This window comes from Lolium perenne, chromosome 1 (assembly GCF_019359855.2).
Source record: "Lolium perenne isolate Kyuss_39 chromosome 1, Kyuss_2.0, whole genome shotgun sequence".
In the NCBI taxonomy this organism is placed as follows: domain Eukaryota; kingdom Viridiplantae; phylum Streptophyta; class Magnoliopsida; order Poales; family Poaceae; genus Lolium; species Lolium perenne.
Genome location: NC_067244.2, coordinates 56,713,080 through 56,738,566, shown reverse-complemented (window position 1 = coordinate 56,738,566; position 25,487 = coordinate 56,713,080). Strand labels below are relative to the sequence as shown.

General features: G+C 46.9%; 2 protein-coding genes across 4 annotated transcripts; both read right to left on the bottom strand.

Annotated features, from left to right (window-relative positions):
- Window positions 1-17,498: 17,498 nt before the first annotated feature.
- Window positions 17,499-19,482, bottom strand: LOC127293060 (F-box protein At4g22280). The gene is made up of 3 exons (XM_051322622.2): window positions 18,495-19,482; window positions 18,224-18,394; window positions 17,499-18,090 (listed from the first exon to the last, which is right to left on the bottom strand). The coding sequence occupies exons 1-3, from the start codon at window positions 19,437-19,439 to the stop codon at window positions 17,767-17,769; spliced, it is 1,440 nt and encodes a 479-aa protein (XP_051178582.1). The 5' UTR covers window positions 19,440-19,482; the 3' UTR covers window positions 17,499-17,766.
- A 1,438-nt stretch (window positions 19,483-20,920) lies between these two features.
- Window positions 20,921-23,762, bottom strand: LOC127293071 (F-box protein At4g22280). 3 transcript variants are annotated; one of them, XM_051322631.2, is made up of 3 exons: window positions 22,725-23,762; window positions 22,429-22,605; window positions 20,921-21,696 (listed from the first exon to the last, which is right to left on the bottom strand). In XM_051322631.2, exons 1-3 carry the CDS (start codon window positions 23,688-23,690, stop codon window positions 21,574-21,576), a joined length of 1,266 nt encoding a protein of 421 aa, XP_051178591.1. In that variant the 5' UTR covers window positions 23,691-23,762; the 3' UTR covers window positions 20,921-21,573. The 3 variants fall into 3 exon arrangements, with proteins under 3 accessions (XP_051178591.1, XP_051178598.1, XP_051178585.1); XM_051322638.2 differs by having other exon boundaries at window positions 20,921-21,691; XM_051322625.2 differs by lacking the exon at window positions 20,921-21,696 and adding an exon at window positions 21,818-22,315.
- Window positions 23,763-25,487: the final 1,725 nt, after the last annotated feature.

Sequence of the window (25,487 nt, the reverse complement as noted above, 5' to 3'; positions counted from 1 at the left end):
AGACCACATCCATCCCGGAGACGAAGAAGGAGAGGAATAACTGCCGATGAAGCTCCATGGAGATCCGGAAATCCCCCTAAACAGAAGAAGTTCTCGAGAACCACACCACTCCCACAAGCTTCTCGACATCACTGTCGAGATGGGGCTGAAACTGGAAGACTTTATTGGAGAAGATGTCACCGCCACCACCTGAGTGCCGCCCCACCAAACCGTAGCCCTGGAACCAAGAAAATGGAGCCCTCCCGCTGATGGAGGCCGAGATCCACCCCAACTCCATTGCCCGAAGGAAAGATAAGGGAAGCAAAGTCGCGGAGGCACCAACAGGAGGCGACCAAACCCTAATCGCACGAGCAGTGTCTTTCAAGCGAAAGGGTATGCGTGTTCTGTTACTCCGAGTTTAGGGTTCCTCTAGCCAAACATTCTTGTTTGATCCCCTAGCTAGCTGCCTCATTAGCCACAACATTGGCTTCACCGTAGCGTAGGTATGTTTAAATTGAACTTTAATAAATTAGTCATTCACTAGTGGAAAACAGGGCTTTTGTGGCGGGTGGTGAGGGCCTTTTATCGCGGGTGGCCATCCGCAACAAGGAAGGCGCGATAAAAGGTATCCTTTTGTCGCGGGTCGCTTACCACCCGCGACATATAGTCCACCATGTGGCAGGCGCGGGGCGCGCAGGGGACAGGCCCTTTTGTCGCGGGCGGTATTACCACCCGCGACAAAAGGCCCTCTACGTGGCGCGCGCACAACGCTGCTGCTTTAGGGTTTGAGGGTTTGAGGGGAGCAGCACCCCCCCCCCCCTCCCGCCACCGACCGCCTGTTATTACATTTTTTTCATTCGTAAATAAAAGTTGCATATATTTGTACGCTACTAGAAGTGGTACACGTTCATTCATTATATATATATAGATCGATCAAACAAATATTGGAAGCAAAAGTCGATTCCCCTTACATATTCGTAGATTCCCCTTACATATATATATACATGGAGCTCACGATCGACAAGCGGTACTAACGACCGTCTATTTGGAGGTAGAGCATCTATTTGGACTAAACAAGCCTTTGTTGTTTAATACTTCTCTAACCAAAAGTCCCGCCAGTTCCTCCGCAATTCCTAGTAGGTGTTCCTTTGGTTGGAGTCTGTCCCGCATGAAGTCGACCTATATACGAAAATGAGATGAGTATGACTATATCAATCTTGATAACGAAATATTGACAATAATAAATAAAGTTGTGAATGTTATTGCTTACGTTGAATTTATTTTTGTTCTACTTCTCAGTGGTTAACATGCGAATGGACTCGCAAACGTAGTATCCACATAGATTCGTCTCTTGTGGCTGCTGGGGGCACGGTACAGGAGTAAATGTTAGCATCTCTGCCCAGGTACCCTTATGATGTTTCTTGAAAGCTATCCAAGCCCTGCCAGGCAAAAGAATGATTGAATGAGTGGATAATTAATTGATATCTCACGAAAGATATAGCGCGGCGATGAAGGAAATTACACTTGGAGCAACTTCTGCAAGTCGCGGAACCCGTCCACGCCTCTACTCAGTGGGTCTCTTACTTCAACTATTCTCTTATCAGCTTGAATGTCTAGTAGAATCCACTGGAAGCTGCACATGTTATGTATATACGTCAGGAATTACACTTAACATCGAGTAAGAAAAATTGAATGTGCATAAAAGATCATTAAGACTCTCACTCGTAGTTGTAAGGAAACAATATTGAATCACAGAAATATTGCTCCCCCAAAAACCTTAGTAGGTTTTCCTCCGTTTCTTCGCGTTTATGCTTTACCGTTTCAACATTTACTTTATCTGGGTCAACAAACCCAATATTGATAATATTGTTACTTTTGCATTCACTGATCTTCAGTCTGCATAAGAGAACACATAAGATATAATGAGTATATGCAATGAAAACGAACATGAACTGAATGAAAATGAACTTATATGTAGTTAACAACTTACAAGCAATAGCAACTCATGAGAGATTTATCGAGGGCTTCTAAGTTGAATAACTGCCAGAGTTCATTCATCTCAATATAGATCTTCTCATTTCGGTAGTAATATTCAAATGGTATATTCGCCACGATGTACGTTATGTTCTCCTTGCATGCATCAAGGTACCACTGATGCAAATTCCGCATATGTGTTGGCAGTTTATGCAGCTGCTCTCTGCTGACCAAGTCGGCCCCGTAGACAAATTTAGGAGCTATATCAGCAGTGGGTAGTGCAGCATCTGCTGCAGACAGCAATTCCTCCACGGTAACTGAACAGGCAGCCGCTAGCTTTGCAGCTTCTTCCATATCGAAACCACCATGTTCCTGGTACACCTTGGGAACATTAAACACTTTGAGTGTTGGGATCGATTGTTTGGGCTGATCTCCGAGCAGGGGAACTTCATTTCTTTTTTTGCCTTTTGTCGTTTGCTTGGCCTTGAGGGGTGCACTTGTTGAACTTGACTTCTTATCGGTTGCACTTCTAGCTGGTGATTTGCTCGTGCTAGCAATATCCTTCTCCTTAGCCTTGTCATCCTTCTTCTTCTTAGCCTTTTCATCCTTCTTGTCATCAATTACCCTCGCAAGGTTGCGTGTATAGTCATCCTTCTTCTCGTGTAAGTCATATTGCGATGGTGTGTTCAGAAAAGAAATAGCATATGCTTTTTGCTTCTCGGTGTATGGCTCTGGCGCTGGAGGTTTTGGCTTATGAAAATGCTCATAGTTGTATTTCACAACAATGGCCTCATTTTCCTCGACAGTACGATCGTAAGGACGGGGGGAGGAACCTTTGGTACTTTTGGGAGGGGCGACATCTTGCGGACAGGACTCTTGAAACGCTTCCGGTTGGGTGCATTCCGAGTCTTAGTGGGCGGAGGCGGCGGCGCTGGAGATGGAGATGGACTACAGATGTCGTGGTCGACGTCGTACCCATGGGGTGATGGTGGCGACATGTGATCAGTAGGAGGAGGTGATGGTGGCCTGCGATCACCTGGAGGAGGTGACGGTGACCTGGGACGACTGGTACTAGGGGCTACCCAGCCTGGCAGCCTGATGTTCTTCTTTTCCCAGAGAATGATTTCTCCAAGCACCTCTCTGAGTGTAACCCCCCATCACCTCCAGGGAACTGGAGCTCCAATGTCTCCCACGACGGTACAACTGAATCCACCCCGACACGAGCATAGCCAGCTGGAATCTCATTGCCATGCCATGTTGCCGGCTCACCTTCAGGTCCAAATGCAGGTAAGACATAGCCGACCGCCACCTTAACAGACATGTTCCTGAACACCTCATGGAGATCACAAGGTGTTTGCTCCTTGATTCCATCCACGGGGTCGCCAGGACCGCCATCTATCATCCGTGTAGGAGGGGCCTCCGAGTCGGCCACGCTGCTGTCTCGTCGCTGAGATATGCCGGCGGTATTATCTGGCTGGCGCTGTCCTTTAAGTTCATTAATCTGCAGCAGCTGCTGCTGAATCTCCCGCTTCTGCTGGTCTAGTTGCCGTTGGAACTCAGCCATCCGGTCATTCTGCACCTCCAGGTCGCGTTGTTTTGCTCTCGCTCGGCTTCTATAAGTCCCCGCATCATTCGGAAACCCAAGCGCCCACGGAACACTAGGGCCGAAGCCTCTTGTTCGTCCTCCCTTTTCAGGATTACCGAGGACAAGCGTCAGCAAGTCTTTCTCTCTATCGGGAGCAAACTTCAGTTTTCCCGCTTTAATATCAGCAGTCACTTGAATCCATTTTTCCCTGGGTACCCTAACCTTGCTGTCACTTTCAACAAGGTTCCCTGTCTTCATGTCATACTCACAGCCATGCCCAAGGAACCAATTTCGAGCCCTAGTGTCCCATCCTTCTCGCTGTGGTTCTGGAGTGATCCCATTCAGCTTCATCTCAGCCTCTTGTGCATCCCACTTAGGCATGGCTACTTCGTAGCCCCCTCGCCCCGTATGATGGTGATATTTCTTTTCGCTTGCATTCTTCTTGTTTTTCTTTGACAGGTTCACAGCCTCTTTGTACTTCACAAATTCTTCCCAGTTATGCTCCTGCTTCGCTAGATAGTTTTCGAATAATGGAGGCTTCTTCTCGGTCTTATAAGCTTTCCATAACCGGTTCTTATACGTCCGGAAAAGTTCCCCCATCTTCTTAAGAGCCCATTTCTTCACTAGCGCCCTCTGCTTGGCATTCTCAGACTCCGATCCCAAATCTGGCAAAGTGAAATGTGCCATGAGGTCGTCAAAAAGTGTGTCTTTGTACCTATCGGCAACCTGACTTTCGGACACATTCTTGGTCTTGTTCCATTCTCTAATAGTGATCGGGAGACGATCTCTAACCACAACTCCGCACTGATTTTTAAATGTCACTCTGACACTCGCGGGTGCCACCGGTTGGCCTTCCGGTGATATCGCTTCAATTGCGAAGTGGTCTTTTTTGCCCAACTTCTTTGTCGGGCCTCGTTTCTCCAACATATCTTCGGAGGCCTATGAGAATAAAAATTAATTAATTTATATACATATGTACATATAGAATTCCATTAATGCCTCTATACTAATCGTATACCTCATCATGACCGGAGCCGTCGGCTTCTCCATCACCGGAGCCGTCGGCTTCTCCATCACCGGATCCGTCAGCTTCTCCATCACCGGAGCCGCGGGCTTCTCCATCACCGGAGCCGCGGTCTTCTCCAGCTCCGGAGCCGTCGGCTTGTCCATTACCATCGCGGATTATGTCCTCGAATATGTCTTCCTGGTCCAAGTCTCGACGGATTTCGAATGGATCCATTTTTTCTGCAAAAAATTAAATCGATAAGTACATGTTCTAACCCTAACCAAACCCTAACCCTAATCAAACACTAACCAAACCAAACCCTAACACTAATGCTCGCGTGAGGAAGAGGGTGTTTGCGAGAGGGAGAGGGAAGTTGCGGCGTCGGGGGTGTTCGCGAGAGGGAGAGAAGAGGGGAGTTGCGGCAGAGGAGGCTCGGGTGTTCGCGAGAGGTAGAGGAGAGGGAGAGAGAGGGGATCGAGTTGCGGCGTCGAGTGATCACGAGAGGGAGAGGGAGCACGGGACGAGGGCGATTGCGTGAGAGGGAGAGGGAGTTGCGGCATCGACAAGATAAATTTTCTCTTTTTGTCACCGCTAGGGCTATACATATAGTGCGACCCCGCTAGGGCTATACTAAAAAACTAAATACATATACTAAAAAAACTAACTATAAATACATATACTAAAAAACTAAACTAAATACTCCCTCTCTCACAGTTTATAAGGCACGCGCGTACCCCTAGGTCGCAAATTTGATCAAGTTAGCATTAGTTATATGTTATAAAAACTATATCATTAGAAAGTTCAGATGTTCTATTTTCTAATGATATAATTTTTATATTATATAATTTAAATTATATAGGTTAAATTGGTGACCTAGGGGTACGCGCGCGCCTAATAAACTGTGAAGGAGGGAGTACATATACTAACTAACTAACTATAAACTAACTAATTAACTATAAACTAACTACTAATTACATATACTAAACTAAATACATATACTAAACTAACTAACTATAAACTAACTAATTAACTAACTAACTATAAACTAACTAACTAACTATAAACTAAAAACATTAACTAAAAAACTAAGTAACTAATTAACTATTAAACTAACTACTAATTACATAAAACAAATTAACTAAAAACTAAAAAATTAAAAAAAAATGGAGGGCGCAAGGTAGGCGCCGGCGGCGCCGGTACTGGCCAATGGTGGCGCGCCTACCTGCAGATGGTGGCGCGTACTGGCGGCGGCGTGGCGGCGACGGCGCCGGAGGAGGTCGAGGCGGCGCGGCGGCACCCGAGCGACGCGGCAGAGATGGCGCGCGGCGAGGTGGCAGAGGAGGCGCGCGCGGCGTCGGCCGGCCGCGGCGGCGCGCGCGGTGGCGAAGGAGGCACGCGGCGAGGTGGCGAGGCGGCGCGCGGCGAGGTGGCAGAGGAGGCGCGCGGCAGCGTCGGCGGCGGCGTGGCGGTGGCAGAGGAGGCACGCGGCGGCGTCGGCAGCGGCGGCGGTGCGGCAAAATTCGGCAGCCTGGCGGCGCTAGGGTTTCACAGTGGCCTCCAGTGTCGCGGGTTGACGCTCGGCCCGCGACGGCGCGGTGGCTTATATACGCCACCCCCTTTTGTCGCGGTGGTGGCTCAACCCGCGACAAAAGACCCCCGGGTTGAGCCACCACCCGCGACAAAAGGGGGGGTCTTTTGTCGCGGGTTGAGCCACCACCCGCGACAAAAGGGCTTTGGGCTGATCCGTGACACTGCATCCAACGCCTCCGGCCATTTGAATCCAACGGCCTGGAGCCGTTGGACACGGATCAGCCTCTGTTTTTTTTCCATTTTTCTATTTATCTACTTTAACTTAATAAAAACTATTTTTTCAATAACTTTTAAATGGTAACTCAAATAGAAAAGTTTTATATATGAAAATTTGTCAGAAAAATACAATGAACATGAATATGACATCCATATAACTATTTGCATCTCACATCATATCAATCTTTCATCCGTTCATGTTTCTTCTCTACTGCGCACCGCCGGCCTGCCACAAGTGTCGCTTCCCCGTGCCACGTGTCGCCGCCGCTTCCACGTGCCTCGCCCCGCCGCTGCCGGAGTGCGACGTGTGTAGCCGTGGCTTACACGTGCCATGCCTGGCGTGCGCTATATAGAGCGACGCGTGCGGGCGCAACCACACATCGCCACCGCCTCCGCTCATTCATCTCCGGGATGCCTCCACGTCGTCGACGGTCGTCCGGTTTCCGTGGCGTTTGAGTGCGTCCGAGCGGTAGGTTCTACGCCGAGATACGCGCCGGTGGCTTCCACCTCACCCTCGGCACGTACAACACGCCGGAGCTGGCGGCGCGCGCTTACGACACGGCGGCGTGGCGCTTTCGGCGGCCACGGCGCGACATGAACTTCCCGGATGTTGAATCGCTAGAGGAGGCGAATTTCCTCGCGCCAGCACCGTGCCTCGTCGATGACGAGGACCGTCGCTGGCACCACCAGGTGCAGCGCAGGATCGCCATCGCCGAGCACGACGAGCAGTTGATGCGCCACTGGAGGGCGCAGTTCCCCAACGACGTCGACAACACCGACGCGTTCTTCGCTGACCTTAGGGCACAATGCAGGTCCAACAGGCGCCACCGTCGGGCCGTCGCCGAGTTCGAGCTCGAGAACCCGAATACAACTTGGGCCGAAAACGACCCTCGGTGGGATGACATTTGGACGGAGACAACCTCCGACGACGAGTAGAGACTAGACTAGTCATTTATCTATTTTATTGTAATTTCAATAAATTCGTTGTCGGTTCTATTAGTTTAAATTTAGTTTATAAAGTCGTTGTCGGTTGTTTTTATTCAATAAAGTGGTTGACACGAAATTTATTACGATTGAACTGGAATTAAAGTACAGAGCTCAACTGAAAATTAAGATACATGGCCAGATTCGAATGTTGGAGCCATTCAGTCATAGTCGTGCCTAGCCCTATAATAGTCGCCACTGTAGTCATCATAGTCGCCAACGTAATCGTCGCTAGCATCGGGGTCGCGGTTGTCGAACCTCGGCGGGTGAGCACGCGTGGGCTGGGATTGAGGGTAGCGCAGGCAGGGGCCACGGTAGGCCATGACGCTCTGGAGAGTCCGTCCGCGCCACCACAGCCGACGGCCGGCCTCGTTGAAGTTCGAAGGAGGCGGGCCGTCCTCCTCGTACCTGGCAACCGCCCTCTCACGCCGATTGATGAAGAAGCTGTCCCAAGTCGGGCTGTAGTCGGGATGCCATTGGGGATTCCTCCGCTGTTCAGGCGTGAGCTCTAAATAGTAGTGGTTCGTGATGGCCATCTCGCGTGGCACACCTAGAGGGATAGGAGGGACCGGTACGCCTCCGACACTCAGCAACCAGCCGGTCGGGACGCGGTACCCTGGCGGGCAGGGGTAGTTCGAGGCGCAAAGCGCCTCCGCCTCCCGAGGTGTTAGTCATACGATGGAAGCCATGGGAGAGAATGATGAGGTTTGCAGATATGAGTCTAGATGTAATATGTAAATGGAGGCCAAGCCTACATATATATAGTGGAAAAATGGCGGGAAGACGGAGGCGGGAACGCAGTGGCGCGCGGAACTTTCATCCCGGGTGGAGGCTCAAACCGGGACAAAAGACTGGGGGAGGCTTATCTAGGAGGGCCTTATCTGGGAGCTAATGTGCGGGTAACCTTTTGTCACGGTTGGTGGGTGCAACCGGGACTAAAGCTGTCGGCAGGATAAGGATGTGTCGGTAACCTTTTGTCACGGTTGGTGGGTGCAACCGGGACTAAAGCTGTCAGCAGGATAAGGACGCGTGGGTGGACGCACTGCTCGATGAGATAAAGCATGTAGCGCACGACGCCCTGTCGAAGGAACAAGACAAAGTAGAAGCGGTGATGTGCCTATAAAAGGAGCATCGATACGCCTTGCCAAGCAGATCAACAAGCCAAGCACAGTTTCATTCCCATGGATGAAGGAAAGGGTTGGGAAATCTCCCGTGGCGCAGCTTCTCGAAGATGTCGTTGGTGCACACGTCCTACGGCATCTTCGGAAGCTGCTCCTTGGAAAAATTTCCCTGCAAGCCCGTGAAAGACTCCGTCTCCTCTAACAGTGTTGGGGAAAAGGTTCTCATTATTACATAAATGTAGAGATTGTCTTGGGAACTATATATGAAGAATACATTATTACATCGCCATCTACTGCTGTGATCTTCTACGCCGTAGCCATGGAGAATCTTCATCATTTAGCAAGATGCTTCGGTCAATTTTCACCGTGAAGGGCGGAATTTCTTTAAACTTATTATAATCTTCTGACATGTCTGTCTTGTCATCCACTCCCACGATGTTTCTTTTCCCCGAAAGAACTATGTGGCGCTTTGGCTCCTCGGTTGATGTATTCTTTTGTTGATTTATTTTTCTTGATTTGCCAGACATGTCCTTCACGTAGAAAACTTGAGCCACCTCGCTGGCTAGGACAAATGGCTCGTCCAGGTACGCAAGATTGTTGGGATCCACTGTTGTCATACCATACTTATCGTCAATATGTATACCGCTGAGCTTCACCCATTTGCACCGAAACAAAGGGACCTTAAAAGTGGGACCATAGTCACGTTCCCATATCTCCTCTATGTATCCATAATATGTGGTGGTCTGCCCATTCTCGTCTTTTGCATCGAAGCGGACACCGCTGTTTTGGTTGGTGCTCTTTTTATCTTGGTCGATCGTGTAAAATGTATTCCCATTTATCTCGTACCCTTGGAATGTACATATGTTTGAAGATGGTAACCTGGACAACAAGTACAGCTGCTCCACAACAGATGGATCATTAATGAGATGTCTTTGCAACCAACTGCCGAAGGTATTCATGTGTTGACGTGTAATCAAGGACTCGGGCTGGCCCGGGTTTATTTCTCGTAAAACATTCTTATGTTTCTCGATGTACGGAGCCACCAAGCTGGAATTGTATAGAACTGTGTAGTGTGCTTGATTGAAAGAAATCTTGTCCCTGCACACCGTTGCTTTCCTTCCTAGTATGCCTTTTCCAGTCAGCCTCCCCTCATACCGAGATTCAGGAACACCAATCAGCTTAAGGTCAGGAAGAAAGTCAACACAAAACTCAATGACCTCCTCAGTTCCGTAGCCCTTTGAGATACTTCCTTCCGGCCTAGCTCGGTTATGAACATATTTCTTTAAGACTCCCATGAACCTCTCGAAGGGGAACATATTGTGTAGAAATACAGGACCGAGAATTCTAATCTCTTCAACTAGGTGAACGAGGAGGTGCGTCATAATATTGAAGAAGGATGGTCGGAACAACAACTCGAAGCTGACAAGACATTCGACCACATCTTCCTGTAATCCTGACAAAGTTTCTGAATCCATTACCTTCTGAGAAATTGCGTTGAGGAATGCACATATCTTCACAATGGCTAGTCGAACATTTTCTGGTAGAAGTCCCCTCAATGCAACCGGAAGCAATTGTGTCATAAGCACGTGACAGTCATGGGACTTCAGGTTCTGGAATTTTTTCTCCTTCATATTTACTATCCCCTTTATATTCGACGAGAAACCAGACGGAACCTTGATACTGAATAGGGCTTCAAAAAAGATCTCCTTCTCTTGTTTGGTAAGAGCGTAGCTGGCAGGCCCTACAAACTGCCCTGGATGATTGCCGTTTCGTCCTTTATGACGTTCCTGGTCCTCCCGTGCTTCTGGTGTATCTTTTGTCTTTCCATACACGCCCAGAAAACCTAGAATATTCACACAAAGATTCTTGGTCAGGTGCATCACGTCGATTGCAGAGCGGACTTCCAGGACTTTCCAATATTCTAGCTCCCAAAAAATAGATTTCTTCTTCCACATGGGCGCGTGTCCGTCATCGTCTTTCGGAACAGGTCGACTGCCTGGACCCTTTCCAAAGATAACATTTAAATCCTTGACCATGTCAAATATATCAGCACCACTACGGGGGACAGGCTTCGGACGGCGGTCTGCCTCGCCATCGAAATGCTTGCCTTTTTTCCTTAAGGGATGCTTGCGCGGAAGGAAACGATGATTGAACGGGTACACAACTTTTCTGCTTTTTCCCAAATATTTACTTTCAGTCTCATCTAAACAGTGTGTGCATGCATTGTATCCTTTGTTGGTCTGTCCTGAAATGTTACTAGGAGCAGGCCAATCATTGATGGTTACGAATAACAACGCTCGTAGGTCAAATTCTTGTTCGGTGTGCTCATCCCACACACGTACACCTGGTTTGGCCCACAACTCCAAAAGTTCATCGACTAATGGCCTTAGGTACACATCAATGTCGTTGCCCCGTTGCTTTGGTCCTTGGATAAGCACTGGCATCATAATGAACTTCCGCTTCATGCACAACCAAGGAGGAAGGTTGCAGATACATAGAGTCACGGGCCAGGTGCTGTGACTGCAGCTCTGCTCCCCAAAAGGATTCATGCCAACTGTACTTAGACCAAAGTATAAGTTCCTTGCCTCACCTGCAAAATCCGGGAACTCTCTCCCGATGTTTCTCCACTGCCGACCATCAGCGGGGTGCCTCAACATCGCGTCTTTCTTACGTTCTTCCATGTGCCATCGCAACAACTTTGCATGCTCTTTGTTTCTGAACAAACGTTTCAACCGTGGTATTATGGGAGCATACCACATCACATTCGCAGGAACCCTCTTCCTGAGTGGCTCACCCTCAACATCACCAGGGTCATCTTTTCTGATCTTATACCGCAATGCACCGCATATTGGGCATTTATTCAAATTCTCGTACTTCTCACCGCGGTAGAGGATACAGTCATTAATGCATGCATGTATCTTCTGCACATCTAATCCTAGAGGGCAGACAAGGTTCTTTGCTTCATATGTACTGACGGGCAATTCGTTATTTCTTGGAAACAACTTCTTTAATATTATCATCAATTTTTCAAATCCCGAGTCAGTCACACCGACCTCTGCCTTCCATTTCAGCAATTCCAATATGCTACCCAGCTTTCTCTATCCATCTTCACAACCTGGTACAACAATTTGTGGTGGTACTCTAACATCTTGTCGAACTGCAACCTCTCCTTATCCATGCCACAGTCTCTTCTTGCATCAGAAATGGCCCGACGAAGATCATCATCAACAGGATCATCTGCTGCCTGTTCTTCACCTTCTTCTTCTTCATTGTCGTCCATTGCGGTATCATCGCATTCAGAGAACATAGATCGGTACTAGTCATCGTTATCTTCTTCTTCATCGCCGTCTTCCATCATAACCCCTTCTTCTCCGTGCTTGGTCCAAACATTATAGCTGGACATGAATCCAAAGTTCCAAACCGAAGCAGGTGGCTCTTAATGTCTCTTGAGCAAGAGTAATCCTTCTCATTCTTACATTTCAGACATGGACAGCACATAAAACCTTGCTTCGACTTGTTGGCCTCGGCCACAAGCAGGAAAGAATTCACGCCCTCTCTGAAAGCGGGAGCACATCGGTTACCGTACATCCATGGATGACTCATCTGCATCGTAAGTACAATTATGTATCAGATCCAATCACCTTGCTAAAATTAGTATTGTACGGACTATGTATATATATACGAGAAAATAGTTGCTAACCTTTTAGGATCACAAAGAGGAGAAATCTTATCAAATAAAATCAAGTGGCATCCCTCACAAGCATTCCATCAAACACCTCTTGTGCACATGTAGAAAAAATGAGCTAGCATACACCTCCACCTTTCACCACCAAGGAAAAAAAATGTAGGAAGGTGGAAGGGGGCTGGCTGCGCGTCTATATATAGGCATGGACCTTTTGTCGCGGGCCGTATTACGACCCGCGACAAAAGGGGTGCCGGCAGGAGGCGCCAGCCCTCAGACCTCTTTTGTCGCGGGTTGTGATACGCCCGCGACAAAAGGGCGCGACAAATGGCCCTCAGATGCCATTTGTCGCGGGTGCAGGCGCGCCCGCGACAAAAGGCTCCCACGAAAGCCCTGTTTTCCACTAGTGATTGGATTATAGCAGTCTTGAAGACAGCAGTCGATACTCCACGCGGATTTCCTCATTCTTGTAGTGCTATGACTACATCATGGCAGTTAGAACACGTGATTGCACAACTACATCCCACATATCGCGCCAATACAAGGCATTGTTTCAGGGCATGCATTTCAGCATTCAACATGTCCTGCACAAAGTTCAATTTGCTGTTGCTAGTTGCAATGAAGGCCTCGTTATTGTCACGAATAACAGCCCTTATAGTAACACACAATGTGTCTTCATCAAACGACGCATCTTGCTTGTGATCAGAACTGTACGTTATTTGGTAGATGTAAATGCTTTATGCATTCTAAATCTTTAATCAAATATGTTCAAGAACGTACGGAGTTTTTTCACACGAGAGATGTGATGTGCAACATGTTAGTAGGTGCACACTTCAAGGGCAATTTCAGCATAGTGGTGAGACCATAAGTCGCTATTTCAAGATTGTATTGAACGCACCACCTAAATAGGCTGTCTACAAGTGCTAATCTTCTTCATAAGCATATCATCGACTCTGAGATAAACACGGCTTGAGAAAACCCTCTCGCAGAACAGAAAAGGGCTGAGGCCACTTTCCCCTATCTTCTCCCTATTCACACTACAGTAGTTGAGAGTCTCTCGTGCAAATCCGGGCCAAGCCCGAGCCTTTCCTGCCGGCGTGGCCGGCCGGACTTGGCGGAGGGGAGGCGCCGGAGCTTCTCTTGTACATAGGAGTAGTAACGCAGTGCTTGGTAGGAGTAGCTTTGAGTTCTGCCCTTGTGCAGGTTGTCAGCTTTGTGCTGTTTGTCGGCTTCTTGCCGGGAGAAAGGTTCCAGGTCGCTTGACCCAGATCTGGCGCCGTCTGGTGGTTCTCCTGTCCGTCGTTGTGCTCCCATGGACGGAGCCGGTGACGATGGAGAGGAGGCCTCCTGGAAGCTCCGTCAATAAGGGTCTTTCTTGCCGTTTGATTTCAGCTGCAGGCGTTGCTGTGCAAGGTCTTCTATGTTGCCGTGGTGGTGGAAGGAGGAAGGAGCATGGTGATCCCGTGCATGCTTTGATCATGCGGCGCTCGGGAAGGTGCATCTGTAGGAGCACAACATCGGTGGCCAGCGTTTGCCAACCGAATCCGATAGCCGAAGGGCGGCTTTGCGGGATGCCGATGGAGCATTGTTTGTTCAACCTCCAGGTTCGGAGGCCCTTCCATGGAGTCGCGACGGCGAATCTCGTCTTCTTCACCCCAAGTGGTGTCGTCCCCGGTGGTGTCGAGGATGGTCGGCGACGGCTTCTGTTCAATGTCGACGGTGCTGAACTTGGACTCGATTGCTTTTTTATTTTTCTGTCCAGGTTGTTCTTTGTAAAAGTGAGGGACACCTCTGTAGCTCCTTTCTGTGCTAGGGGTCTTCCTGCTAATTGTATTGTCACCGTCATTAATATATGCACCGCCTAGACCCTTCGGGGTCTATCCTTTGTCAAAAAAAAAAAGACTCTGAGATATGGCCTAGATGCCACGCTCCTGTAGAAGACCGCACACACCTGTTCTTCACCTGCCCGCTCTCAGCAGCAGTTTGGAACCAACTCCACCTCACCCTTAACCCTCATACCTTCCCGGATATCTGGAGAACAACACTGCCCAACAACCTCCCTCGTTCAGTTTGGCATTCTGTGGCGCTGGTCATTCTTTGAAAGATCTGGGATGCTCGCAATGCAATGGTCTTCAGAGACATAAACCAATCCATGCGAACAACAATTCGGAACATTATCTCTGACTTCACTCTATGGTCCTACCGTTTTAAGCAAACGGAAATGAAGGTGGACGCCGACCTGTGGCGCAACCACCTATCTCATTGTAACCTATAAACTTTCTTTTGATGCAATATATTCAGGTGGGGATCCTCTCCCCCCGGTGAAAGCTTCAAAAAAAGTATTGTTACTTCCAATAAATGTTTGTTTCAAAGTTGCAAGCAACCCAAAATTTATTTCAAGGTATTATTCGGATTGTAGACCTTTATTGATGGTAGTAAAACATAAATGAAAGTAACAAAAAAATTAATTATATGATTTTTTTTCTCTAGGATTGCATTAGGGCGATAGATGGCACACATATGTTAAAAATATGCCCTAGAGACAATCATGAATGATGTGTGTCCTATTGTATTCATAAATTTAATTCGTTATTTATGACTTTTATGTGATCATTGAATACGTGATTTGGTTGCGGAACTATATATTTATGTTGCTCATACTAAATTGTTCTTGGTCGTCAATGTTGTGCTGGACACACGATTTAGACTAATGTACAAGTCGGCCGATGGCTTGGTTATACTTGGCATGGGCATGGTGATGCTATTCCAGCTTACACAAAGTGTTTAGCAACTCGGACATGCCCACATTGAGATACGACGAGCAAATCGTCATTTGTAGGTCTCAACCAATGTAATCTTTAGACCTAAGGTGATCGCACGATCTGAGTTGTGGATTGGCCAGAGTTAGATTCTGTCAAACGTTGTCCTATGACAAAGCAGTTATAAAGGCAAAGTTCGGGTTGAGTGAGAAATAAGTTGGGTGGCGTGGATAACCAAGATAGGATTTTCCCCTCCGACTGGAGTGATATTCTTCAGGCCCTCTTGGATGATATGATTCATAAAGCATGGTCATGTGCAACTCGGTTAAGTGCTAACTGGAGCGGCCGACTAAGAGTTAGTCGGATGAATCACATGCCATGGATTGAGAAGAGAGTTGAGCTATTAAAAGGATGATGATTACTCTCCTATGGCTTGACAAGGTATATTGTGAGTCAAAAGGGACTTGGACACAAGTCACATTGAAAGGTTAGTCGTCATGACTCAATGGTACTTAGGAGTCGGCACATTCTGCTAGGATCCGCTACATATTGATCGATTGTGAGTTGGACTCTAATCGTGTCTAAGTCACCATGAGACTATAGGGTCACACACTTAAGAGCGCCAGCGAGTCAGATGTGAACTGACTAAAATGAAGGACTCGAACGGAGCATTTGTGTTCTATAGAAGCGTTTTCCCATATTGAAGTGTGTTTCACAGTAGCCCATCGACTCGCTAATTGCGATAACATGTTGTGTTCTTCATAATTTTATTTGCAATAACAAGGATGGCGAATGATGGCTGGATCAAGTTGATTTAGATATTTATCCAACAAAAACATTTGATGTTCCTAGTGGATATTGACCTTGTATGAAATCTAGAAGTACATTTATTTGTGGACTCATGTGGAGGGGTCAACTAAGGGTGTGTTCGGTTGGTGTCACCAAGTGGAATGTAATGGGATGGTTTCGCACCTAGATCTCATTCCGGTGTTCAGTTGGAAAATAGAACGGAACGAGATGGTTCCTCAAAAGAGAATATTTCCTCTAGATTCAGAACACACACATTCCTCAAAATCGGTGAAATCTTCCCGTTCCTCTATGCTAAAGCCACCCACACTCACTCAACTCCTCTATTCTCTCATAACTTTTTTCTGTTAAACGCACCCCGTGCATGCTCACATCTTCTATTCCCAGAATCTGTTACATTCCACTCTCCAACCGAATACAAGAACGGAACCAACCTATTCCATATTCTAGCTCAAACTGAACACAAGAATGGAACCAACCCATTCTTCCAGAATGGAGCCATGACATTACATTCCACTAATTTCTCAAACCGAACACACCCTAAATAGAAGAGGGGACAAAGAACCGCCCTACTCAACTTTTGTCTTTAGGGAAAAAGTTGCCAAAAGGAGCCTATTATGAGCAAGGATTACTTTCGTAGCACAATAGATCCTAGAATTGTGTTCCTCTCATCCGAAATCCAATCGAGTTAGCATGACTAGAGAGGCTATCACTTCCTCGAGTTGCCCTAGAGATGTACTAGTATCAAAAGCCATAATTCCGTTGAGCAAGTTATGGTTCAACAAAGAGTTTGATATCCAAAGTCCGCAAGAGCCAATTCCGACCATGCTCTATATAATGCATGATAGACATCATCCAAAAATAAGATGCGTTGCAGTTTTTATCTGTGTCCTGCAAAGTTGAGACAGGTTGCAGTTTGGCTGGCCACCCCTTCCCTTGAAGGTGATCAGCCATCCAGAATCGTTCAGAAGCATAATCTGCACCTCGGAGGAGTCGAGGTATTCCATCCACAGCCTCTTCCTTCGAATTGTGTCGTCTATGCTAGAACTTGTCGGAATTCAGAAGTGGTTCCTCCTAATTCAATTAATACATGGACATGTGCGACATGTCAATTGCCAATCCCTTCAACTGAACATGCTCCTCCGGAAGAAGCACCATCCATGATGTGTCGATTGCATATAGCCTTCAGTCCTCCTAATTCAATTACTACATGGACACGTGTGACTTGTCAATTGCCAATACCTTCAACTGAGGATGTTCTTCCACAAGAAGCACATCCGTGATTTGTGGATTGCCCATCCCATTCAGTTCTTGTTTTGCAGACTGAGGTTTGTTTCTGAATAACTCCAGCAAGTTGAACCGCACTTCCAAAAGTACAAGACATGGGTCAGTTAAAAGATCAGCTTCGGGCAACTGGTACTCCCAGCACACCATTTTCCAGGCATTTGTGACAGCCCATTGCAGTTTATTTGGCCAAACACTAACTTCGCTCGTATATCCATCGCCATCACTCCAGTAATGACAAACTATTTACAATGAAGCTGGCAAAACAAAAACAAAAACAATAAATCAGAACCCTCCTAATGACATGTGCATTCAGCCCAGCGATTCCAAATCCACATGCACGCGTAGAACATCTCCGGCCTAAATTCAGATGTGTTGGTGTCAAAAGATTATCATATGTAACTCATGGGTCAAGCAAAAGAAGAGAAAAGATCTTGCAGAATTCACAAGAGTAACAGTACACATAAAACTTTTTAAGAGAAATAACCATTAACCGACCAAGAACATAATCTATCACATACCACGGCTTTTTTTCAATTTTTACCAAAGGCAAACACAGCTGCTTTCACTGATAATACAGTACAAACAGGTTACAAAGTTCAGAAAACAGAGCCAAAACAGGCTTTGACAGCTAGGACGGAGAGCTGACAAGGAGACAACTATCGGCTAAACAACGTTTAATAAAGCACATACAATGACTTTCTCAATAGAGCATAACATGATTTATGTTCTGAACATGGTCCAACCTCACATGCACAGAGCTCCTACAGGAATAGTTTCTAATCCTGAGGGAGCCCCTCAGGAAACACATTAGATTTGATTCTGATATTTGAAGGACACATCCCACGGATCTTCTTGCATAGCTCGTCGCTTAGGGGAGAATCAGGGCACAACATGTTCATTTCCACACTCTTAAGCTTCACTAGTGTTGTTGTGCTCCATATATTGGACAACAACTGCTTTAGCAACTCCACAAATTTATCCACTTTATGCGCTGATCCTCCGACATGTATCTCTATCTCTTCAAGTGAATCAAGGATAGTTTTATTCGTCATGGGACTCACAGGTAACCGGCAGGGACAATCCAAAGAGCAGTAAGGTTTCTGAAAATTTTAAATAAGTCCAGCATTAGAGCAGAGTACATCATTTGTAGAGAAAAGATGATGAGATGAATGCAGCATTACCCCACTCAAATATATTTGTGTGAATAATGAACAAATAAACTTAGAAATTTACCATCAAAGGAAATGCGAAGTATAGAAGCAGCTTCCGTATAGTGTTTCCTTTCCTCAGGAGATGCAGCAAGAATGGTTCAAAGGCATGGACATTCAACCCTGAGGATGATACACACAAGATCTCACACTTCGGAAGAAGTTCGTGCCACCCTGTCCTGTAGCGCCCTGTTACCTAACACATCAACCAATAGTAAAAGAGATTTAGCCAATGAATCAAATGATTCAGTGACATGAATCAATTGAGGAAACTGCTAATAGCCCATGAATCGCACACTGGGGATTTGAAGTTGCAAATAGTTGACCGAGTCGAGCCGCCGCATCAACGGTGCCGTCGCAGAGCACAACATGATGGCTAACCGCCGGAGATGGCGCCCGGTGTCGGCAAAGAAAACATTTGTGCTGCTCAAGAGAACCTCGACGAGATTCGGTGCAGCGATGTGGGCATCGGCGACCTGTGAAACATCCAGAACTTCGAGCATAGGAGCGGCGATGTGAAGCCGGCGTGTGTCCAGCACATAGAACTTCAGTCTCCGTAACGTGGAGGAGCGCACGGCGATGTCAGAGGCGGCGAGCAGGTTGACGACCAGATCGAGATTCCGCAAGCGCGGGCACTGCGAGGACACGAGGACCTCCAGCTCCCGGCCCACCACGGTGGCTGAGTGGATCTTCAGGTCAGCCAGCACTGCGAAAGTGCCGGCCGGCAGGATATGGAGGTGGAACCGTGATCCGAGCCGAAGGTCTATCACCGTCGCTCCGCCGGACGGGGGCAGCTCGAGCTCGTCGTCCTCGAGGTTGGCCCGCGGCGATGGATGCCAATGATAAGGCACAAAGAGGTAGAACGTGCCCGCGAGGCGTCGCGACGCGAAACGCAGCCACGGCGCGACGCGGCGGCCGGTCACCTTCGCCCCGCATGTCCGAGGCACGGTGATCTTGAGTCTGCCGACGTGGACGGCCGGGTCGTCGGAGTAGGCGGCGAGGGCGGCGTCTAAGGCGTCGAGGAACGAGATTCCGCCGCCCTCCACGCCACGAATTAGGTCGTCACCAAAAACTAGATCTGATCTGTGGGCCCAGACGCGACGCCAGCGGCGGGAGAGCGCGCTGGTGCGCGCGGCGGCGGGCGCAGAGCGGAGGCAGCGGAGGATGACGTGCAGCAGCTCGTCAGGAAGGCCGCTGATCCGGTCCTTCCCACCTCCGGCTCGCCGGCGGCGGTCCTCCATCTCTGCAACAGTAACAAAATGGGAAATGAAAAAAAAAAGTGATGGTAAGCTGCCAGTCTACTCTGTTTTTAGAGTGAATTCCAATTTCTACCGTATAATAATGTATTTTTTTTGACAGAGTATAATAATGTATTTATGACACATGTTACCCGAAAATTTATTTCGGGCTACCGGTTGCCCTACACATAAAAAGCACATTTTGAATTGTCAACAAATTTAGATAATTTTTTTTCGTGTACATCACCATGATCTATGCGAAAAACCTATATCTTTTTGTAGTTCGTAGAAAAAAGACAAACAAATGTCTCCTGAAACGTCTTATTTTGGCATCTATTTATTGTCCTTTTTACATAGGCCACGATATAATCAATTTTTTTGAGAAACAGCTTTGTACACATGTAGTATGTGAAGAAGTACACGTGAAACTTTTGTTTAAAGTTTTTGATATTTTTAAAATGCGTCAAATTTGCATTTCAAATAAAGAGAGTATATGCACCCACAAGCCAAAACATCACTTACCGCGGAAATTCTCTGAACAGAAGATGGGACAAAGAGCCTCTCGTCAACCACATTGTTTAGCTTACTCCGATAGAGGCTATTACGAGAAAATGGTTACTTTCCTGGCCCGATAGATCCTAGAAATATGTTCCTCTCATTCGAAATTTCCAATTATTTTGGCGAGAGGCTGTCACTTTCCTCCGGTTGCCTTATGTACTAGTATCAATGGCTATAATTGGTTGACCGAGTTATGGTTCAACAAAGTGTTTGATATAGCTAAACCCGAACCATGCTCTATATATTGTGTAGAGGTGTAATTGGATAGGATAATTTTGCATTGAAATCGACGCCAAATCCAATTTAAGGTATCCATATCGATTTTAAAAGATTCAACAGATAAATATATTCGATTTCGAAGTGGTGCTCCAAATACGGTATATGATATGATATAACAAATATCATGCATATATGGATTATCTGAAAATTAATTAGAATAATTCGAAGTACTAAAACCGAATAATCCAATTTTTGAGTCAAAATCCAAGGCTAATTTTGCAAGGTTAGTAGATATTGAGTTACCAAATTCATTTGGCGGACATGTTTAGCTCTAGGTTTGTGTCAATGCATTGTGTAACTTTTCTCTTAACTACAAAAGATCGAAAGTTTAAATCTCTCTCAAAATTACGACAACTATAACTATCCATCTATCCATCGATGATACCATATATCCAACTATTTTTTGTTTTCGGTCCGCATCCACCCTATTTTCAATTCGAATCCGCAGTCCAGTATAGCTGCAGTGGTATCCAAAACCGATCAATATCCGCTCCGATCCGAATCTACGAAAAATATATGATGCGAACAAAATCCGATCCGTTTACACCCCTAATCCCTAATCCCAGTGAAGGTGACCAGCCGTCAAGAAGCGTTCTTGAATGACGAGCCAAATAAAATTTGCACCTCAGAGGAGTCGAGGTTCTCCATATACAACGGTGTTTGATATAACTCCTTCGAATTGTTTGATATAACTCCTTCGAATTGTGTCAAACAAAATTTGCACCTCAGAGGAGTCAAGGTGCTCCATATACAACGGTGTTTGATATAATTCCTTCGAATTGTGTCGTGTACGGCGGGGTTGATCAATAGATGCTGCTACAAGTGGAAACCAGAGCTTCTCCACACACTAGATTTGATAACCCTAACGCCCATTCCCATTTTGGACGGAACACACTCCATTTGCATTCAGATGTGGTTCTTCTTAATTCAGTTAGAGTATGGATGCATGCAGACTTATCAATCTCTTCAACTGAAGATGCTCTTTCAGAAGAAGCACAAACATGATCTGTCAGGTTTGTGATCTGAAGCTTTACTGTACCTACGCAGAACTGAAGTTTATGACTGAAGATTATAACGTCTCTACTTTCAACATAGATGACTCCAGCACGTAGCACCGCACTTCCAAAACCACAAGACAAACTTTCAGTAGGCACGGTGCAATATGATTTTAACCTCTCCTCAGGACTATCAAAAGGTGCGATCGCCAAGCAGAGCACAACATTTTAGACATCCTTCTCATGCGGCTGACACATCCAATTATCATAAGGTCCATTATAGAGCATCCAATTAAAGATCAGCTTCAAGCAACTATGAATCCTTCCAGCACGCCATTTCCCAAGCATTTGTGTTCCCCCTTGCAGTTTATTGGACGTCCTTCACCATCACGCCCATTAACGATGAAGCTGATAAAGTTTGTACTATACTAACAATTTAATGAACTGACAGTTAGAATTTCATCAATAATGCACACCATCCACATGCAGAACATCTCTAGCCTAAATACATGTGTTGGTGTCAAAACAGTATCTTATGTAACTGAGTGGTCAAACAAAGAAAGAGAAATGGCCATGTAAAATTCACTGAACGAACAATACACATAGAATTTTTCAAAGAGACAAATATTAATCTATCACATACCACGACTTTCTGAATAACACACACATGATTTTATGTTCGGAACATGGTCCAACCTCACATGCATAGGGCTCCTACAGGAGTAGTTTCTAATCTCGAGTGAAGCCTTCGGGAAACACATTTGATTTGATTCTGACATTTGGAGGACACAACTCACTGATCTTCTTACATAGCTGGTCGCTTAGGGGAGAACCATGGCACATGATGTTCATTTCCACACTTTTAAGCTTTATTAGTTTTGTTGTGCTCCATATATTGGATAGCAGCTGCTCTAGAAATTCCACAAATTTTTTTGCTGATCCTCTAAGCACATGAATTTCTATCCCTTGAAGTGAATCAAGGATGATTCTATTAGTCATGGGACTCTCTCGTAAGCGGCATGGACAGTCCGAAGAGCAATTGGGATTCTGATAATTAAAAATAAGTCCAGATTAGAGCAGAGTACAGTATTTGTGGAGATGAATGCATCATTACCCCACTCATATAATTATGTGGAACAAAACTAAACTTAGAAATTTACCATTGAAGGAAATTTGAATAATAGATGCAGCCTCCTTATACCGTTGCATCTCCTCAGGAGATGAATCAAGCTTGGTTTAAAGGCATGGTTACACACCCATAGGGATGATACCGACAAGATCTCACACTTGGGAAGATAGTTCGTGCCATCCAAGAATGTCTTGTAGCTCCCTAATCCCTAATAAATCAACCAACAGTACAGACGAATTAGCCATGGATTAAATGATCAGCAAAAATACACCAATTCAATTGCATGAACAGACTGAGGAAACTGGTGTAGTAATCCACGAATCGCACTTTGGGTGTTTCAAGTTGCAATGTGTTGACTGAGTCGAACCGCCGCATCAGCGGTGCCAAGGCAGAGCACTGTCTGAAGGCTAACCGCCGGAGATGTCGCGCGGCGTCAGCAAAGACAACATCTGTGCTGCTCAAGGCGACATCACCCAGATTCGGTGCAGCGATGTGGGCATCGGCGACCTTGGATACATCCAGATTTTCGAGCATAGGAGCAGCGATGTCGAGCCGGAGGGTGTTCCGGACATGGAACACCAGGCTCCGTAGCGTGGCGGAGCACAAGGCAACATCAGAGGCGGCAAGCAGGTGGACGACTAGTGTGAGATTCCGCAAACGCGGGCACTGCGAGGACACAAGGAACGTTAGCTCCCGGCCGTCCATGGTGGCTAGGCGAATCTCCAGGTCGGACAGCGCCTCGAACGTGCCGGCCTGCGGGATACGGAGGAGGAACCGCGACCCGAGCTGGAGCTCGATCTTCGTCGCTCCCTCGCACGGGAGCAGCTCGAGCTCGTCGTCCTCGAAGTTGACCCGCGGCCATGGCTGATAGGGCACCGAGAGGTAGAACGCGCCCGCGAGGCGTCGCGAGGCGAAACGCAGCCACGGCGCGACGCGCGGGGCCGGGACGTTCTCCCCGCATCTGCGAGGCACGGTGATCTTCAGGCTGTCGACGTGGACGGCCGGGTCGTCGGAGTAGGCGGCGAGGGCGGCGTCTAAGGAGTCGAGGAAGGAGGTTCCGCCGCCCTCCACGCCACGACGTAGGTCGTCACCAAAAACGAGATCTGGGCTGCGAGCCCAGACGCGACGCCAGCGGCGGGAGAGCGCGCTGGTGCGCGCGGCGGCGGGGGTTGAGTGGAGGCGGCGGAGGATGTCGTGCAGCAGCTCGTCAGGAAGGCCGCTGATCCGGTCCTTCCCACCTCCGGGTTGCCGGCGGCGGTCCTCCATCTCTGCAATAGTTGTTCTCGACAGCATTTGTGGGCGATACTACTCACACAGAACACAGAAGTACGGTTCGATAAGCTTGTGACAGAGCAGCAACAAAATGGGAAATGAAAAAGAAAGTGTGGTGGTAAGCTGTCAGTCTACTATGTTTTTAGAGTGAATTCCATTTTTTTTTTTGCCATGTAATTATATATTTAGGACACATGTTACCCATTTACTCAATAAAAATCCATTTAGAATATGCCTTTTAGAAAATTCGGATCTCATTTTTATGTATACGTCCACCGAGAAAGTCGTCAAGTGATGAAATGAGTTCGAAAATCTACATATAGTGACTGCGAGCCAACCCGGCCAACTTCTTTTAGAAAATTATAATCCTCATTTTTCATGTGTATCCCCTGAGAAAGGTGTGAACTCATGAAATGGGTTCAAAATTCTACGTATAAAGACATCTCTAGTGGTATAAAGACATCTCTAGTGGTTCGACAAAAACGAGCCAAAAGTGTTTATTTGTTTTCGGCCGGTCAAAATGTGGGTAAGACCCTAGCCTAGAGGTCCGACACAAACTGATCGACATGTCCACATACGACGCATTCGTGGTACAAATTTGGAGAGGAAATGCGCCATCACGGATGCGTGATAGACCGATTTGTTGTCCGTCATGCACCTTTCCAGCCCACCTATCATTGACACAAAATATTAAGTAGGTGGTTTTAATATGTTTTTGGCTAAAATGACCATCTTTATACATATGGTTAAAGGATTAGCTAAACTAAATTATGATGGTGTTGCGGTCGAAACCCACCGGCGAGCAGCGATGGGCAACACAGTAGAGCCGGGAACAACTTAGGGCTGCGGCTAGCCCTGGTCCCTCCGAGCGACGGCCCGCAAAGCCTCTGGTACACACGTCCGATGCTGATGCAAGGGCGTGCCACCTGACCTATACCTGGTCAGGAAGGTGATGGAGATGCCTCGCTTAGTTTCCTGCATGGCATACACGTAAACATTAAATACGAGCCTCGATCGGCTCTCAGGTTATCCTGTGAATCGGCTCAAGGAGCCGATCCACCCATGATTCGTACGAGGTGCACGAATATATGGTGGTCCTGCTTGATCAAGATAAAGCTAATGCGATCTACGACGATTTAGGGTTTTCACCGCATAATCGGATCATCCTACTCACGATTGGGCCTCGCGGCCACGCACGGTGATCGTAAGCCGATCCTAGACAAGGCCTAAAAACCAACACGAGGTTGATCCCCGGAACATCCTGTCTAGGACTAGCAAACGACACCCTACGTGCCGCTGGATCCTCCAACCCTTTGTAAGGCCTAACTATTGCAGATATTAAACTAATCCTTGAAGAACAAGGAGCAACCGTAACGGATCGGATCTACTAAATAATAATCAAGCGGGGTGCCGCCCCTACACCTAAGATAGGTGTAAGGGTGGCTAGATATGCAAGGGTTGCACTACGACAGCATATGATACGAAGAACAATGCTAACCCTAACACATCTATGATAACTACGTTGCTCGCCATCAAAAAGGCTTCAGTACGAGCAACGCATGAACAACATAAAGCTTGTGCTGCCTAGATCGCAAGATGCGATCTAGGCAACATGATGCTTACCGGTAGAAACCCTCGAGACGAAGGAGTTGGCGATGCGCCGAGATTGATTTGTTGGTTGAACGTTGGTTGTTGTTTATTCTATAAACCCTAGATACATATTTATAGTCCAGGGGACTTTCTAATTTAGGCGTGCACCTAACCGTGCACGGGTAAAACTCTATCTAAGATGCGATCTACTATATTACAGATATATGG